At 42.0% G+C, this 18,269-nt stretch overlaps 1 protein-coding gene and 1 long non-coding RNA gene across 4 annotated transcripts in view; one reads left to right on the top strand and one right to left on the bottom strand.

Annotated features, from left to right (window-relative positions):
* LOC137227943 (uncharacterized) overlaps positions 1 to 18,269 on the top strand; it is a 43,477-nt gene that overhangs the window by 13,702 nt on the left and 11,506 nt on the right. For both annotated transcript variants that reach the window (XR_010945080.1, XR_010945081.1), the window contains exon 2: positions 15,565 to 15,894. This is a non-coding gene — a long non-coding RNA (uncharacterized lncRNA). The remainder of the gene's footprint in view (positions 1 to 15,564; positions 15,895 to 18,269) is intronic.
* Positions 1 to 18,269, bottom strand: part of LOC137227941 (uncharacterized) — a 78,003-nt gene that overhangs the window by 54,942 nt on the left and 4,792 nt on the right. For both annotated transcript variants that reach the window (XR_010945070.1, XM_067744597.1), the window contains exon 3: positions 9,970 to 10,038. Coding sequence is in view for 1 of the 2 variants with exons in the window: in XM_067744597.1 (XP_067600698.1) it covers positions 9,970 to 10,038 (69 nt within the window). In the remaining variant the exon portion in view is untranslated. The remainder of the gene's footprint in view (positions 1 to 9,969; positions 10,039 to 18,269) is intronic.

Raw genomic sequence — 18,269 nt, 5'->3', positions numbered from 1 at the left:
GACCCAGGATGTGATCTATCCTGGAGAATGTTCCGTGCGCACTTGAGAAGGAAGTGTAATCTGCTGTTTTCAGATGGAATGTCCTATAAATATCAATTAAATCTATCTGGTCTGTTGTGTCATTTAAAGCTTGTGTTTCCTTATTAATTTTCTGTCTGGATGATCTGTCCATTGGTGTAAGTGAGGTGTTAAAGTCCCCCACTATTATTGTGTTACTGCCAATTTCCTCTTCTATAGCTGTTAGCACTTGCCTTATGTATTGAGGTGCTCCTATGTTTGGTGCATATATATTTACAATTGTTATATCTTCTTCTTGGATTGATCCCTTGATCATTATGTAGTGTCCTTCCTTGTCTATTGTAACATTATTTTAAAGTCTATTTTATCTGATACAAGTATTGCTACTCCAGCTTTCTTTTTTTAAATATATTTATTTATTTATTTGACCTAGTTGGGTCTTTGTTGCGGGACACGGGCATTCTCTAGTTGCAGCGAGTGGGGGCTACTCTTTGTTACGGTGTGCGGGCCTCTTGTTGCAGAGCACGGGCTCTAGGTGTGTGGGCATCAGTAGTTGTGGCTCACAGGCTCTAGAGTGCAGGCTCAGTAGTTGTGGCTCACAGGCTTAGCTGCTCCATAGCATGTGGGATCTTCCTGGACCAGGGCTCGAACCCGTGTTCCCTGCATTGGCAGGGAGATTCTTAACCACTGCGCCACCAGGGAAGCCCTCCAGCTTTCTTTTGATTTCCATTTGCGTGGAATATATTTTTCCATTCCCTCACTTTCAGTCGGTATGTGTCCCTAGGTCTGAAGTGGGTCTCTTGTAGACAGCATATATATAGGTCTTGTTTTTGTATCCATTCAGCGAACTTCTGTCTTTTTGTTGGAGCATTTAATCCATTCATATTTAAGGTAATTATCCAAATGTATGTTCCTATTATCATTTTCTTAACTGTTTTGGGTTTGTTTTTGTAGGTCCTTTTCTCCTCTTATGTTTCCCACTTAGAGAAGTTCCTTTAGCATTTGTTGTAGAGCTGGTTTGGTGGTGCTGAATTCTTTTAGCTTTTGCTTGTCTGTAAAGCTTTTGATTTCTGCGTCGAATCTGAATGAGATCCTTGCCGGGTAGAGTAATGTTGGTTGTAGGTTCTTCCCTTTCATCACTTTAAATATATCGTGCCACTCCCTTGTGGCTTGTAGAGTTTCTGCTGAGATATCAGCTGTTAACTTTATGGGAGTTCCCTTGTATGTTATTTGTCGTTTTTCCCTTGTTGCTTTTAATAATTTTTCTTTGTCTTTAATTTTCGTCAGTATGATTACTATGTGTCTCGGCATGTTTCTCCTTGGATTTATCCTGCCTGGGACTGTCTGTGCTTCCTGGACTTGGGTGGCTCTTTCCTTTCCCATGTTAGGGAGTTTTCGACTATAATCTCTTCACATGTTTTCTTGGGTCCTTTCTCTCTCTCTTCTCCTTCTGGGACCCCTATAATGTGAATGTTGGTGTGTTTAATGTTGTCCCAGAGGTCTCTTAAGCTGTTTTCATTTCTTTTCTTTCTTTTCTCTTTATTCTGTTCTGTGGCAGTGAATTCTACCATTCTGTCTTCCAGGTCACTTATGCGTTCCTCTGCTTCAGTTATTCTGCTATTGATTCCTTCTAGTGTATTTTTCATTTCAGTCATTGTATTGTTCATCTCCGTTTGTTTGTTCTTTAATTCTTCTAGGTGTTTGCTCTTTAATTCTTCTATGTCTTTGTTAAACATTTCTTGCATCTTCTAGATATTTGCCTCCATTCTTTTTCTGAGGCCCTGGATCATCTTTACTATCATTATTTGGAATTCTTTTTCTGGAAGGTTGCCTATCTCCACTTCATTTAATTGTTTTTCTGGGGTTTATCTCGTCCCTTCATCTGGTAGATAGTCCCCTGCCTTTTCATTTTGTCTATCTGTGAATGTGGTTTTTGTTCCACAGGCTGCAGGACTGTAGTTCTCCTTTCTTCTGCTGTCTGCCCTCTGGTGGATGAGGCTATCTAAGAGGCTTGTGCAAGTTTCCTGATGGGAGGGACTGGTGGTGGGTAGAGCTGGGTGTTGCTCTGTGTGGCAGTGATCAGTAAAACTTTAATCCGCTTGTCTGTTGATGGGTGGGGCTGAGTTTCCTCCCTGTTGGTTGTTTTTCTTGTGGTGACCCAGCACCTGAGCCCATAGGCTGTTTGGTGGGGCTAATGGCAGACTCTTGGAGGGCTCACGCCAAGAAGTACTTCCCAGAACTTCTGCTGCCAGTGTCCTTGTCCCCACGGTGAGCCACAGCCACCCCCCGCCTCTGCAGGAGACCCTCCAACACTAGCAGGTAGGTCTGGCTCAGTCTCCTATGGGGTCACTGCTCCTTCCCCTGGGTCCCAGTGCACACACTACTTTGTGTGTGCCCTCCAAGAGTGGAGTCTCTGTTACCCCCAGTCCTATCGAAGTCCTGCAATCAAATCCCGCTAGCCTTCAAAGTCTGATTCTCTAGGAATTCCTCCTCCCGTAACCAGACCCCCAGGTTGGGAAGCCTGATGTGGGGCTCAGAACCTTTACTGCAGTGGGTAGACTTCTGTGGTATAATTGTTCTCCAGTTTGTGAGTCACCCATCCAGTGGTTATGGGATTTGATTTTACTGTGATTGCACCCCTCCTACCATCTCATTGAGGCTTCTCCTTTGTCTTTGGATGTGAGGTATCTTTTTTGGTGAGTTCCAGTGTCTTCCTCTCGATGATGGTTCAGCAGTTAATTGTGATTCTCATGCTCTCGCAAGAGGGAGTGAGCGCATGTCCTTCTACTCCACCACCTTGACCCAATCTGTTCTTCCTGTGTTTGTCCCTTAATACTGGTGTATCCCAAGACTCAGGATTAGGATCAAACTACAAACTCTTCCTGCATGATCCCCTTCATTTTCCAGGCTTCAATCACTATCTGTATGTTTCTCAAATCTTTATTTCCAATTTTTACTCTCTCCTGAGCCCCAGATTCTAGTATCCACAGCTGAAAAGAACTGAGTTCTACAGACAAGTAGGACATGAAAGAAAGCTTCCATGGTCAAATAAGTTTGGAAAATGCTGGGTTAAATAGAATGAAATTGACTTTTTTGCTGAGGTGCTCCTAGAACTGTGAATGTGCTATTATGCATTGCAAGTGTTTAAGAGGGAGTGTGGGACTTCCCTGGTGGGGCATTGGTTAAGAGTCCGCCTGCCAATGCAGGGGACACGGGTTCAAGCCCTGGTCCAGGAAGATCCCACATGCCGTGGAGCAACTAAGCCCGTGCACCACAACTACTGAGCCTGCACTCTAGAGCCTGCGAGCCACAAGTACTGAAGCCCGCGTGCCTAGAGCCCGCGCTCTGCAACAAGAGAAGCCACTGCGATGTGAAGCCCACACACTACAACAAAGAGTATCCCCCGCTTGCCGCAACTAGAGAAAGCCCGTGTGCAGCAACAAAGACCCAATGCAGCAATAATAAAATATAAAATGAATAAATAAATCTTAAAAAAAAAGAGGGAGTGGGTAATACCTCGTATTTCTTAAACTTATTTGACATCTGTATTGAACATAATCAATACATTTCCTCAGATTCTCTCAGCCCTGCCTGAGACCTGGATTCTTGACTTTTTGTTTTTCCCTAACTGTTTAACTGTAGCCAGTGGTGTAGTTCTGTGGCCAACCAGCTGCTGCTGCCTGCATCTTGCATTGCTTTCCATCCCTCCATGCCTCTCTTCCCTTTTATATCATTCTTTCTTTTCTTTTTTTTTGTTTTTTGCGATATGCGGGCCTCTCACCGTTGTGGCCTCTCCTGTTGTGGAGCACAGGCTCCAGGTGCGCAGGCCTAGCAGCCATGGCTCATGGGCCCAGCCGCTCCGTGGCATGTGGGATCCTCCCGGACTGGGGCACGAACCCATGTCCCCTGCATCGGCAGGCAAACTCTCAACCACTGCACCACCAGGGAAGCCCTATATCATTCTTGAGGTTTTGGTTTTGTGCCTCCATAAAAAGCCTGAGCATATAATCCTTGCCTCAGGCTCTGTTTTCTAGGGAACCTGGGCTAGTACAACCTGCAACAAACCCCCCCCCTTTTCCTGGAATATTAACATCTCCTGGAACTTGGGGTTCCTAGAACACACTTTGGAAATGTGGCATTGGTTATTTTATTTTTCCCTGGATATCTGCAGGCACCTGAGACTCGGCGTGTCCAAGTCCGAATCAATCTGTTTTCCTTTATATCTGTTCCTCGTTTGGCCTTTCCTGTCTTAGTGACTGCATCACATTTGCTCATCACCCAAGTGACCTGGGCATTGTTCCTGACTCCTCCTTTTCCTCTTCCATCCAATCTGTCACCCCCTCTTGCTTCCTCCTTTCTTCTTCTCATCTAATTAACAATTATTCATTCTTAAAGAGACAGTGTAGATATCATCTTTTTACCCTGTCTCCTCAGTCTGTTGGGGTCTGGGTGATATACCACTCTGAGTTCTCATAGGCCCTTAAATTGTTTCTCTTACAGCACTTATAACACTGTATGGTAATTGATCTTTTAAAAATGAATCTGTTTCCCCCACCACCTTTGGTGTCTTATTCAATTCTTAATCCCCAGCACCTAGGATAGAGAATTTACTGATTTATTGATTGATGGGAGTGGATGAGGCAGGTGGGAGAGAGAGAGCTCCAATTTGTAAGTCCTCAAAGGGAGGAAAAATAATTTCCCCTCTAACTTTCTGAGTTCTTTGCTGAGACCTCCGTAATAAAAACACAGATTAACAAGAGAAAAGCAAAGAGAAATCATAAACATGTATACCTTATGCATACATGGGAGATCCCCAAGGGAAAATAAGTGACTCCCTGAGGTGGCTTAGAATTCAGGATTATATACCAGCTTAATAGAGAAAAAAGAGGGGGAATGTAGGACTCTCAGCGGAGAGGAAATGATTTTTAGGAAAGATGAATGGGCCCTTAGAAGAGTAGAAGGGAGGTATGATAGTTTGTGACCAAGTTTGTCAGCATGTTGTATCAACTTCTAGCCTCCTTTCCTGTGATAAGACTCAATCTTCCCTTGTCGACGATGCCTCTAGGGAGGGTATTTTTGACAAATGAGTTCCTTTTAGAGGATCTATCTTTAGACAGACAAGGGGGGTTCAGAGAAAGCTCTACCTGCATTTGCCATTTTTTCAAGTGCCTACAGCTCAAAATAATCAATATACCAAAGCAGTATATTTTGGGGTAGCATGTCCTGAGCTCCTGCAGTCATATTTTGGGGCAGCATATTCTGCTACCCTCATTCCCCACCTTTGAAAATTCCTCAAGAAATTTCACAGTCTAGAAGCTGAGTTGGTAGATCTCATTGAACCAGTCTCTTAGTCCTGAGAATAGGTCAGTTCAGTTAAACAACTGTGCCTCATTCCAGGAGGTGGTATTGCAGGTGGGATACTAGCAGGTATCTGATAAGAGGCATATCTTTGGAAACAAAACAAATAATAGTTGGAGCACACTATAAGTCAGTTTCTGAGTCCAGAAGGCAGCCATGAGAAGATTTCTAGATACTGGGCTAGAAGCACCTTTCACAGTTTAAATGTTTCTGCTGATGTCATTGGGTGTTCCAGTGAACTTTCTGAGTGATCCAGACAGCAACAGACATGAAGGTTGTCCATACATGATCTTTTGTGGTGATATCTCTGAGGTTTATATCAAGTTGTCCAGTTTCAGCTTCCAGGGCTTTTGGAAAAGGGAAGTTTTTGTTCTTAGTGACTCCAAGTCAGAAGGGTGAAAGAAAATTGCAAGCATTAGATTGGAGAGTTTTAACCAGATATTAGAGAAGACTAGAATTCAAGATCCAGTCCAGTTTGCAGGTAGATAACAAAACTTCAAAGACAATGCACAGGGCTAGAATCTCATACCCACAAGGATGTGTTATAATTTTCTATTGAAACATAATTTTTCTCTGTACAATCACCCCCATTTCTAGCAAAGTTAATCACGGTAAGATGAATCTGTTTGCAGACTAAGTCTAGTCTCACTAAACTTGGCCTGATTATTTACATAAGTGCAGCAAGTATAGCAATTGACCATATGGGTTCTTTTAAAATCTGCTTTGTTGGAACTTTCATAAGGAATCTCAGATTGGACTTTTTTTTTTTTAATTTTTTTTATTTTTTTAACATCTTTATTGGAGTATAATTGCTTTACAATGGTATGTTAGTTTCAGCTTCACAACAAAAAGAATCAGTTATATATATACATATATTCCCATATCTCTTCCCGCTTGTGTCTCCCTCCCTCCCACCCTCCCTATCCCACCCCTCCAGGCAGTCACAAAGCACCGAGCTGATCTCCCTGTGCTATGCGGCTGCTTCCCACTAGCTATCTACCTTACGTTTGGTAGTGTATATATGTCCATGCCTCTTTATCGCTTTGTCACAGTTTACCCATCCCCCTCCCCATAGTCTCAAGTCCATTCTCTAGTAAGTCTGTGTCTTTATTCCTGTTTCACCCCTAGGTTTTTCATGACTTTTTTTTTTTTTTTTTTTAAATTCCATATATATGTGTTAGCATACGGTATTTGTCTCTCTCTTTCTGACTTACTTCACTCTGTATGACAGACTAGATTGGACTTTTAAAAGACTTTCAAGGCTAGGAAGCCAAACCAAGAACTCATCATCAGACTTCACATGCCTATCTATGCATTTGGGTGAATTCCTCTGTGCTCCAAGTCACCAAAATATCCTGAGGTTCCTGGGTCTGCCAGGAATTGATCTTCCTTACTCACCTGGTAAGGCTGGAAACCCTGAAATCAAGGAACCAGGAAGTTTCTCAGAAGGGGCCTTAATAAGCATTGGCTCCTTAAAGTCAACCTTATTTCCATAAAGCTGTCTGGCCATATCTGATTCTATGTACATCATTCTCAAATTTGATATCCTAGTCAAAGCCTTAGTAATATAACCAATGTTTCCAATTGTGTCCTATCACAAGGAGAACAGATTCTTATCAAACTTACATAAATAGTTATATTGCCATGAAAATAAGAATACTCAATAAGAGTCTGAATTCTGGAGGGATCAGGTAGGGAGAAAAGATAAATGCCTCAATTCTGTTTACAAAGGTACACTTTACCAAAGTGCCATAAATCATAGATAGCTTAAGAGAAAAGAGAAAAGTTTTCTTAAATCTGGAAAACAAAACATTAAAGAACTAGCAATGTTTCAAACAAAAAGTCATAATTATTGTAATCATACTCATCAGTTTATTCAGTCCCAGGTAATTAATTCTTGTTTGCTTGATCTTGAGCTAGTAGTTTTATGAATCATTCTGTTTTTCTATTAGAGTTCTGGAAATTCCTACCCAGTTCAATGGTATGATCTCAAAGTTATTGGAAACTGATATTCTAGAGTACTTATCAAAGTCCTTTCCATGAATCTGAAGACAAAGTGTTTTTGGATCATAGCTACTTGCAAAAGCTTTCAGGAAACATCAGACTAAAACAATAACTGTCTGTGACTGACCAAAAGACTTAAAAATGGCCATGGTTAAAAACCTGATGAGAGTTCATTTAAACACAATTGACAAAGAAATTTGGTTATTTCTGTGTCGTACAACAGTTTAAGATGATAACTAGAGTTATGACTGATAACATTATACCAGGACATATCAGATTCTAGGAATTTCATATAATTTCTGGAACACCTATATTGATAATATAACACCCATACAAATATAACTTAAGAAGGTTAAACATTATTACTTTTTAAAAAATAAATTTATTTTTGGCTGCTTTGGGTCTTTGTTGCTGCATGCAGGCTTTCTCTGGTTGCGGCAAGCGGGGGCTACTCTTCGTTGCGGTGCGTGGACTTCTCATTGCAGTGGCTTCTTTGTTGTGGAGCACAGGCTCTAGGCACGTGGGCTCCGTAGTTGTGACTCGCGGGCTCTAGAGTGCAGGCTCAGTAGTTATAAGCCCAGCACTTATTTTTCTTTAAGCCAATTAAATAGAGCTCTTTTACAAATCAATTTTGGCACCACCATCCAGAGGTGGAAAAATATCACATATACATAACATACATGTATAGGCATACATAAACATACAGACAAATGCAAACTGAAATCTTACAGCTTTCATTTAAAAATTTTAGCCATATGTCAGGTACATTAATTCAAAACTCACTAGTACATGAAAGAACAGTTGGACCCAAATTGTGTTTCTGGCAGATGAATATGTTACGGTTACCCACTAGATGGCTAAAGTTTTCACTTGTATTTGTGGAGAAGACTTTCAAGAGTTTTCACTTTCCCAACTTCCAAAAGCTCCTGTTTCCTTTTTAGCCCCAAGTAGTTGCTTTTATAGGTCTTTGAGCCCCTTGAGAGCCCCTGATGGAGGGTATGGGGGCCTAAAGTTCAAGTGACTGTAGGGAGTTGAGGGGCTGAAGTGGGAAGGGAAAGGTCTGGCAGGGTGGACAGAGGGCTGGAGGAGGTAGGAGTTTGAGGGGGGACATAGCAAAGGATTCAAGAGAGATGAATGGAAGATGGAAGGCAGCAAAAGGAGGAAGGAGGAGCAGGGGATATGGGAAGGAAGAGGTCTTAGAGGAGCCAGTCTAGGGAGATCTTAAGTTTTCCCAGTGAAGTTTCAAATTATCCTTAGCAAAATCATGTCAACAAAAAGGAAGTGGACACAACTGGCAGAGAATGCAGTCAGCAGGGGTCCGAGAAGTGGGTTTCAGTTGGGACTTCCCTGGTGGCGCAGTGCTTAGGACTCTGCACTCCCAACGCAGGCGGCCCAGGTTCAATCCCTGGTCAGGGAACTAGATCCCACATGCATGCCACAACTAAGAGTTCACATGCCACAACTCAGGAGCCGACAAACCACAACTGAGGAGCCCTCAAGCTGCAGCTAAGGAGCCCACATGCCGCAACTAAGACCCAACACAACCAAATTAAAAAATAAATAAATAATAAATTGAGTAAGAGGTTGCTAAAAAAAAAAAAAAAGCGTTTCGGTTGACCAGAAAGTCCTCATGGGAGGAACACGATCAAATAGAGAGAACAGAGAAGTCTTTAAAAAAAAACTTCTCAGCTGCATCGCACAGGGAGATCAGCTTGGTGCTTTGTGACCACGTAGGGGGGTGGGATAGGGAGGGTGGAAGGGAGATGCAAGAGGGAGGGGATATGGGGATATATATATATGGGGATATATATATACATATAGCTGATTCACTAACACAACATTGTAAAGCAATTATACTCCAATAAAGACATTTAAAAAAATTAAAAAGCTTCTATCAGGCTCTGAATATCAGCTTCCAATTAGGCCATCTTCTGACCATAGAACTCTTAAAAAAAAATCCTTTCGATATTATATCAGATTTCAGCCAGGACAAACAGTAAATATTTCTGACAATATTGAACTTCTTTAAAACTTATCTCTTTCCCTTTTCTTTTATACCAAAGGTATAACTATCAAGTGACTCAAAACCAAAACTTTTATGAGTTAACTATGGACGCAAGAGCTGTCCTGAAAAAGGGTGCAAAAGATGCAACTCTCCCAAGATCCAGAACTACTCACAAATATCGCTGGAAAAAAAAAGGCTTAGCTCCCCTGCAACAGGAGGCTAGCTGCAAATGGGGTGTGACCCACAGTCTTGTCTGGCCACATTCTTGGGGCCCCCAAACTGATGTTTGAGCCACTTGTACACACAAGAACCAACAGCCTGCCTGCAAGCCAAGGTCTCAGGACACAAAGTAGACAAAAAGGAAAGCAGTAGTTGTTTCTGGGAGGGAAAGGATAGATAACCAAAGGGTACTCCAAAAACCAAATTCACAAGAGTCACAATTCAAAGAACTAATCCTTAGTAATGTTTTTCTCCTGCTAATCTGACATTGGAAAGGAAGGGACCACACGAAATTTTACCTTCCTCCCTTGATTGGGCCCTCCAGATGGAGATCCAGGAGTGCCAACTTTGGTAAGAATTCTCACCCTTCTGCCAGTGTTCCAAGGATTCCATCTGAGTAGGGTGTCTCAATGGTCCCATCTCATCCCCAGAAACTGTAGGAGAGGAAAAATGATTTTCTCTGTACCCTTCTGAGTTCTGGTCTGAGACTCACGTAATAAAACACAGATTAACAAGAGCAAAGCAAACAGAAGTTTATTAACGTGTCTACCTCATGCATATGTGGGAGATACCCAGGGAAAAATGAATAATTCCCTAAGGTGGCTTAGAAGTCAGGATTAAATACCATCTTAATAGTGAAAGGTGAAAGGGGATTTAGGCCTAAGAGGAGAGGAAATGATTTTTAGGAAAGATGAATGGGCCCTTAGAAGAATAGATGGGAGGTATGATAATTTGTGACAAAGTGTGTCTGGATGATTTATGGCCTCCTCTCCTCTGATAAGAGTCAGTCTTCACTAGCTGATGCTACCCCTGGGGAATAGATATATGACAACTGAGTTCATTTCGGAGGTTCTGTCTTCAGACAGATAAGGGGAGTTCAGAGAAAGCCTCTCCTTGCATTTGTTGTTTTTCAAGTGCTTACAGCCCCAAATAATATATCAAAGCAGCATATTTTGGAGTGGCGTGTCCTGAACTCCTACAGCCACATTTTGGGGTGGCATATTCTGCTACCCTTCAACCTCCATCTTAAGCAAAACGGAAGTATTCTGAGATGGTGAGAAGTACATGTTTGCTCTACCCTGGGTTAAGGTGGCTGGAAACTACATTTTATAATTAGCTCCAAAGCACCATTCAAAGATTTGAAATAAAGCGTTCAAGAGGACTACTGCCACACACTCCGACATAGCCAGAGGTGCCCAGCTCTCAAGGAGGCACCCACCGTAAGGATCGGCCCTTGCAGGAACTTGAGAGTGATTGCATCCAGCAATGGTGGGCCCTGGCACCTTATGGGTCTCACCCTAGTCCTTGGGCCTGTTAGCAGTTAAGCTGGGAGATTCACTGACTCATGATGAAGATCAGAAATTCATGCCTGTTGTAAAATAAAGTTCCATTTAGGGGAGTGTATTAGTTTCCCCGGGTTGCCATAACAACGTTTCACAAACCAGCTGGCTTAAAACTGAAGAAATTTATTTTCTCACGGCTCTGGAGGCTAGAAGTCTGAAATCAAGGTGAGGGTAGGATTAGTTCCATTTGAGGTTCTGAGGAGGAATCTGTTCCATGCCTCTCTCCTAGCTTCCCACGATAGCCAGCAATCCTGGCGTTCCTTGGCTTGTAGGTGCATCACGACAATCTCTGCCTGCGTTTTCATGTGGCCTTGTCCCTGTGCCTTTCTGTCTTCACATGACTGTCTTCTTCTAAGGGCACCAGTCATATTAGATTAGGGGCCAGTCCTACTCCAATGTGACCTCATCTTAACTAATTACATCTGCAATGACCCTATTTCCAAATAAGCTCATATTGTTGGGGTTAAGACTTCTACTTTTCTTTTCTTTTCTTTTCTTTTTTTGAGAGGGGATGACACAATTGAACCCATAACAGGGGGGAAAAAAAAGAATTTTATTTTACATCAATTTTTGAGAGCTGCTTTGTTCTAATTACCCTTATTTTTGTTTAGAGCAGGGGTCACAGGCTGGTGACCCAGGGCCAAATTTGGCTTCCAAGAGTGTTCATTAGGTCAGGGTCTCCACCATTCACTAGTGTCTTAAGCTGGCCACTTCACAAATTTGCATTACCTGAGGGGCCCTTGAAGGCATCTGCATAAGTGACAGGGCCCTTGAAGGCATCTGCGTAAGTGACCCTTAGTTTAGAATTTGCTATCTCAGAACATCTTCGTTGTTTTACCACCTTAGCCTCAGAACTACGCTGAGAGGCAGAACAAATGTGTTCCCATTTCACTGACCAGGAAACAGTCTCAGAAAGTAAAGGTCATCTGCCTGGATCACACTGATCACACAGTTGGAAGTAGCGGAGCTGAGTCTCCAACCCAAGTCTCCAGCCTCCCAACGCAGCTTGAACACTGATCAGGCCCACACCTCCACATCTCCAACCCTGCAAGGCAGCAGTGGGCTCTCAGGACCCGCCTTCCACCCCATTTCCCCAGCTAGATTTTCAGAGTAGCAAATGCCAATAGCATTCTTGAGTCTTAGAGACTTTTTAAAAAGCAGGCACATTCCTGGAGGAAAACCTCTGTAGATGTTCCTCTCAGAGAGAAGAAAATATAATAATGTGCTGTCTGAGTTAAGGGCAGTCTGGTTTTGAGCTTGGTCAAACTTTCCTTGTGCAGGTATGCAAGAAAAAGGAGTGAAAGGGACCACACCCTCTCTTCTCTTATTCTGGAATTCCTATTAAACAGGATGGCAGACCTTCCGGATCTATCCTCCATGCTTCCTAACCGTTTTTTTTTTTTCTTTTTTTCCCCTATGGCAGCATGAGGTATTTTTTTTTTTTATTAAAGATCCAGATGTGGAACAACCTTTGGGGGAGGGTGTCACTTAGGGGGTCAAGCCCCGTTTCACCAGCGCCCCTGTTTGGAGAAGTTGCCTTCACAGAGGCCGGTGGTTTTTCGACTTCCTTTTTGGTTGTTCTTTCGAGAACTTGATACTTGTTCTGGGCCCCCTTCCTAGAAATATGCACTTACAAGTGTAAGGAGATGGAACAAAACTTCTTGGAATTTCCCTTATGCTCGGTATTTTGAAATTTCATCATAATTAATCCAGGTGTAGGTCTTTTTAAAAAAAATTATTCTTGGTGCTCAGTGTGCCATTTTACTGTGAAAGCTTACTCCTTTCTTCACCTCTAGGAAGTAGGACATAATTTACTTCTTTTTCTCCCCCCCTCCATTCCCTCTGTTCTCTCATTATGGAATTCCTGTAAAACAGGATGGTAGGACTTCTGGATCCATCCTCCATGCCTCCTTCTCCCCCCTCCCCCAACTTTTTTTCTATGCCAACATGAGGTATTTTTATTAAGAAATAAAAATAACTAAATGAAATCCCTTAAGTCCCTTTAAGACTTGGCCCTGCTGTGTGCACAGTAGTGCTGAATAAACATGACCTCCTTCTTCTTCATTCTCAGCACCTACATGAACAAGCACATCAGCAACAACAATAGCTAACATTTATTGGCACCTTAGTGTGTGTAAGGCAATGAGCAAAGTACTTAACACATTACCGTATTTAATTCCCAGAACAACCCTATGAAGTAGGTATAATTATTGTCCCTATCTTACAAATGAGGGCGCTGAAAGCCATAAAGCAGAAGTTGGCAGACTACAGCCAGTGGGCCAAACTGGCTGCTGCCTCTTTTCTTTTTATTATTATTATTTTTTAAATTATTATTATTATTATTATTTTTGGCCATGCCATGTGGCTTGCAGGATCTTAGTTCCCAGACCAGGCATCGAACCCAGGCCCCAGCAGTGAAAGCACCAAGTCCTAACCACTGGACTAGCAAGGAATTCCTATCTAAATTTTCTTTTATACTTCCCACCTCTGGTCTTTTGAACTGCATTTTGAGAGAATTTCTCCACTTGATCTTTCAACTTTGTTTTTCACTCTTCAGCCATATCTATTTTGTGATCAGTCCATTGAATTTTATTTGGAAAACTGAGTTCTTAAATTTCCAAAATCTCCACTTGATTCTTTTTAATATGTGAAATATCCTTTCACATTTCTTGTGAACCTATTAATTACACTTAATCTGAAGGCTTGTTTTTTAGTAGTTATTAATTCTGTTTCTTGATGTTAGTTTGTCTGATGGTGGATTTTGATGGCCCTCTTTCATAGTCTGGACTTTACTCAAATGTGTAGTTTTCTAGACGTTTGTCCATGTTTTAATTGTGCATTCTTGTTCTGTTTGTTTACTGAGTTTGTTTACTGTTTACATGTCTGTTCTGTTTACTGAGTCTGCATGTAGCAACTTGGTGGGAGGAGTGGAACGTGCTGGTTGGGTTTCGATGGGGTATGTAAGGAAGAAGAGGATCTGCCTTGTCTTTGGGGTACGACAATCCTTTCCCTTCCTGGGCATTAGTTTTTTGGGACAAGACTTTGCCTCTGGTCCAAGAGCCTATGCTCAGTGTTTTGGTCTGGGGTGAATCCCCCCTGCAGCTGGCTCATTAGTACAAATGTGAGGAGAAGGGGATAATTTCATTAGATACTGCAAATTCAGTTTCCAAATTAACCATCCCAAGGAATGGCCCAGGGCCCATAAATCTGAAAGTCTGATATTGAAGTTCTTTCTTAATATTTCTACTTTTGTGCCAGGCTTCTTGTGCATGATTTTTAAAAAATTATTTATTTTTTGGCTGCATTGGGTTTTCATTGCTGTGCATGGGCTTTCTCTAGTTGTGGAGAGCAGGGGCTACTCCTTGTTGCAGTGTGCTGACTTCTCACTATGGTGGCTTCCCTTGTGGAGGAGAACGGGGCCTAGAGTGCGCGGGCTTCAGTAGTTGTGGCACGTGGGCTCCATAGTTGTGGCTTGTGGGCTGTAGGCCACAGGCTCAGTAGTTGTGGCACACGGGCTTAGTTGCTCCACGGCATGTGAGATCTTCCCGGACCAGGGCTTGAACCCTTGTCCCCTGCATTGGCAGGTGGATTCTCAACCACTGTGCCATGAGGGAAGTCCCGATTTTTTTTAACCAATGTCAATCTTCTCTTTATTATCTGCCTTTGGTGTTAAACTTCTGTACTCCCCTTCCCCTGCAAAATGATAAATATTCATCTATCTTCTTCTTTTACTATTTTTATGATTTTACGTTTTACATTCAAAGCTTTTAGCCATCTGGAATTTATTCTAACATCAGCTATGACTTAGAGCTCTAACTTAATTTTTTTCCTAATGGTGAGCAAGTTGTACCCACCATGCTTTCCATGTGTGGGCTTTTCAAAGGCAGCCCAACCCCCAGAGCTCAATAAAAGCCTAAGAGCTAAGAATAGAAAAGCTAGGACTATAACTCAGTCAGATCCTAATCTCTGCTCCATTACTGCTCACTCTGGGACTCTGGCAGAGCTCCATTCTCCTTAGGGAAAAAGCTCTGGCCAATGACGTAAGGCCGAGAGGGCTGAGGCAGTGAGAGAAGGATTTGCAAAGTACCTTATAGAGGAGATTAATAGTTGCTGCATCCCTGTCACTGGGCATGGCCTCATGGGAAACAGTTGCTCAGCCTTGCCAACTATTGCAAGGGACCCCAAGCTCTACCCCTTAACTGTATTTTCTTTCTTTAACCCCCATGTCCTTTCCTGACTCAAAGCCCATCTCATGCTTCTCCTCTGTGAAGCATAAGTGCTCCTTCTCTGGGTCCCCGCTGCATTTTCCACAGATCTCTAGTGCAACTTTTGCAATTGTTTGTTGACATGTCTATTAGATAACAAATAAACTAACTTACCAGGTATGAAGGATGCTACCTGCCACGTACAGGAGACAAAACCGAAAACACCAGAAGATAGAAGGTGCTGCTGCCCCTGTAGTATTTGCTGAGGCCCCAGGTGTTTGTGGCACCATGGTTGGCACCATGGAGTGGCTGTGACTTTGATTAGGCTACCTGAAGCTAAGGAGTCCATTCTTTTTGACAAGTGTCAGGTCCTGGAGAGAGCAAGAAGAATCAACTTTTTCTCTTTCCTCAGGGAACTGATAACCTGGTGTCTAAAGTGTGTAGAGAGAATCTTGGAAGAAACTTCAGGAGAGGAAGAAACAAGGCCATCAAAACCTTCAAAGCAAATAAGGAATAAAGTTGAGTTGGAGAATGCTCCCTCATCTATAAAATATGTGCACCAGCCGTTCTTGTGTGCTGAGTGTGTGTGAGGCACCAGACTCTTAACACACCTTATCTCATTTGATCTTCATGAAACCGGGTGGCATTATCAGTTGCATTTTGTCAATGAGGAAGCTGACTTTCAGAGAGATGAGATGATTTACCTGTGGTCACCGTGAGGAGGCCACAATCAGAAGCCCAGGTAAGGAGGGGGTTAACTTCAGAGAGGAGAAGGACCCACCCTTGGCTGTTTGTACTCCCTCTTCCTCTCCTTCTCCTTCTGCTTGGAAGTACCTGGTGGGGCTGAACAGAATTTTCAGTTTTGTTCTCTGGACCCTTGCTCGGTGGTTTCCTCTGCCTGCACTGCCCTTCACAGCACTTCTCCTCTGGTGAAATCTTAGCTTTCTCTTAGAGGCCACCTCTAATGTCCTGGTCCTGGTAGGGCCTCTTCCCCCTCCTCCTCCCCTTTCTGTAGCCCTTCAGGCAGGGTCCAGCCGGGCTCTGGTTCATGAGGTACATATCTCCCCAAAGCCTGCCTTCCCCTAGTCTGTCCTCACTGAGGAGAGACAGACTCAATACTTTTTGGTCCCTCCAGGGCCTAATACAGGGCCTGGCACACATGCTTGTTGACTAAGGGCAGGAAGAAAACCAACATTTTTTTGAGCAGTGTCAATGTGTCATTCTCAGAGCTTGTGCTGTTCAGAATTTACCCCTCTAAATCCTCCCCTGGAGATTATGTGAAACTTAGACAGTAACCGCAGAAATACTCATTCCTTTGACTTGTCTTTTGCACTATTTCCTTGGGAATTATCCTTTTTTTTTTTTCTCCAAAAGATATTTTACAGTTTGAGAATTAACTAATAGAAAGTTTCTTAAAATACGTATAATATAAAATTTACCATCTCAACCGTTTTCAAATGTACAGTTCAGTAGTGTTTAGTGTATTCACATTACTGTGCAAAATATAAGATGAACTTTTTCATTTTGCAAAACTGAAAGTCTATACCCATTAAACAGCTCCCCATTCCCCACTCATCCCAGCCCCCGGAAACGACCGTTACATGTTGTTTCCAATGTGGTGTGTTAATTTGACCGCTCCAGATACCTCAAGTAAGTGGAATCATACAGTATTTGTCTTTTTGTGTCTGGCTTATTTCACTTAGCATAATGTCTTCAAGGTTCATTCATGTCTTAGCATAGGTCAGAATTGCCTTCATTTTCAAGACTGAATAATATTCCATTCAGGTGTAGTTTTTTGTTTGTTTCTTTTTGTTTAATTTTCAACTTTTCTATTGCTCTTCAGTTTCTGTTTTTGCTGTTACTTTTTGGTTTTACTGCATTGTGATTAGAGAATGTTATCTGTATTCATCCTACTTTTTGAAATGTATTGAGATTTTGTTTGTTTTTTGTGGTCTTTCATGTGGTCACTTGTTAATGATCTCATAAAGAGTATATTCTAGGTTTTCAAGGTACAGAGCTTGATATCTTTTAATTTGATCTACCTTACTAAGTTAACAAATCAAGTCCTCCATATCCTTACTTATTGTATGATTTATTGATCAGTCATGGGCTAAAAGAGGTAAGTTCGAATTTTCTACTATTACTGTATTTCTGTCCATTTCTCCATGTACTTCCTAATTGTTTTTGCATTATAAGTTCTGATACTATATTTTTGGTGCATAAATATTGATGCCAGATCTTCATCGTGGCTCTCAGCCTTTATCATTACAACATTTTCTCCTGTATCTTGTTTTCTGATTTTCTGTGAATTCAACCATGTCTGATGTTAATACTATAACCCTTGGGGTTTTTTTGTTGTTGTTGTCGTTGCTTGTATTTGCATATGTGGTATTTGTTTTGTTTTCTATTTTTTCCTTCTCTTTTACTTTCAGTCTTTCTGAGGAGCACTATTTTAGATGTGTCTCTCACACATGGCACTAGTTAGGTTTTATTTTATGAGTCCATGAGCTATTTCTAAAGAGTGAGGTGATCAGGTCAAAGAAAGCTTTTAAAGCTCTTGACCCTCATGGCCAAATAATTTTTTCACTGGTTGGACCACTTTGTCCTGTCACCAGCATTTAGAAGCAAACCATCTCCCCACCACTGCCAGCATGACTATTACACAGCTGCTTAGATATTTAATAGGTGAAAATGGGACCTCATTGTTCTTTCATGCTTTTCTTGGCTTCATCTAATTCTACTTTAAGTAAATAAAGATGGAAGAAAAAAGAAGTTAAAATGAAACATTCCTTTTCAGATATCTTCAGTGAGATTAAGATGGGTGGTGGTGTTTCTTATTCCAGATTTCCATGACATTGGACCAATCACTTTCCACAAGCTCCTCAGCTCAGGCCTTGGGTCTCCCCAGGAGAAATTGTGTAGGTTTCTTCCTCAGAGCCCTACACCTTGCTTTCTCGCCTTCTGTAGTGAATAGGCAATATAACAGAACAGGAAGATATAGGGTCTGGAGCTAGATTGAGTAAATTTAAATCTCAGCTCCATCTTTGCTATTTACTAGCTGTGTGTTCTATGGCAGTTACTCAACCTCTCTGTGCTTTGGTTTCCCGAGGTAATAAT

The sequence above is a fragment of the Pseudorca crassidens genome, chromosome 7 (assembly GCF_039906515.1).
Source record: "Pseudorca crassidens isolate mPseCra1 chromosome 7, mPseCra1.hap1, whole genome shotgun sequence".
In the NCBI taxonomy this organism is placed as follows: Eukaryota; Metazoa; Chordata; class Mammalia; order Artiodactyla; family Delphinidae; genus Pseudorca; species Pseudorca crassidens.
The sequence above is the reverse complement of the archived record's forward strand: the minus strand, read 5'-3'. Positions and strand labels throughout refer to the sequence as shown.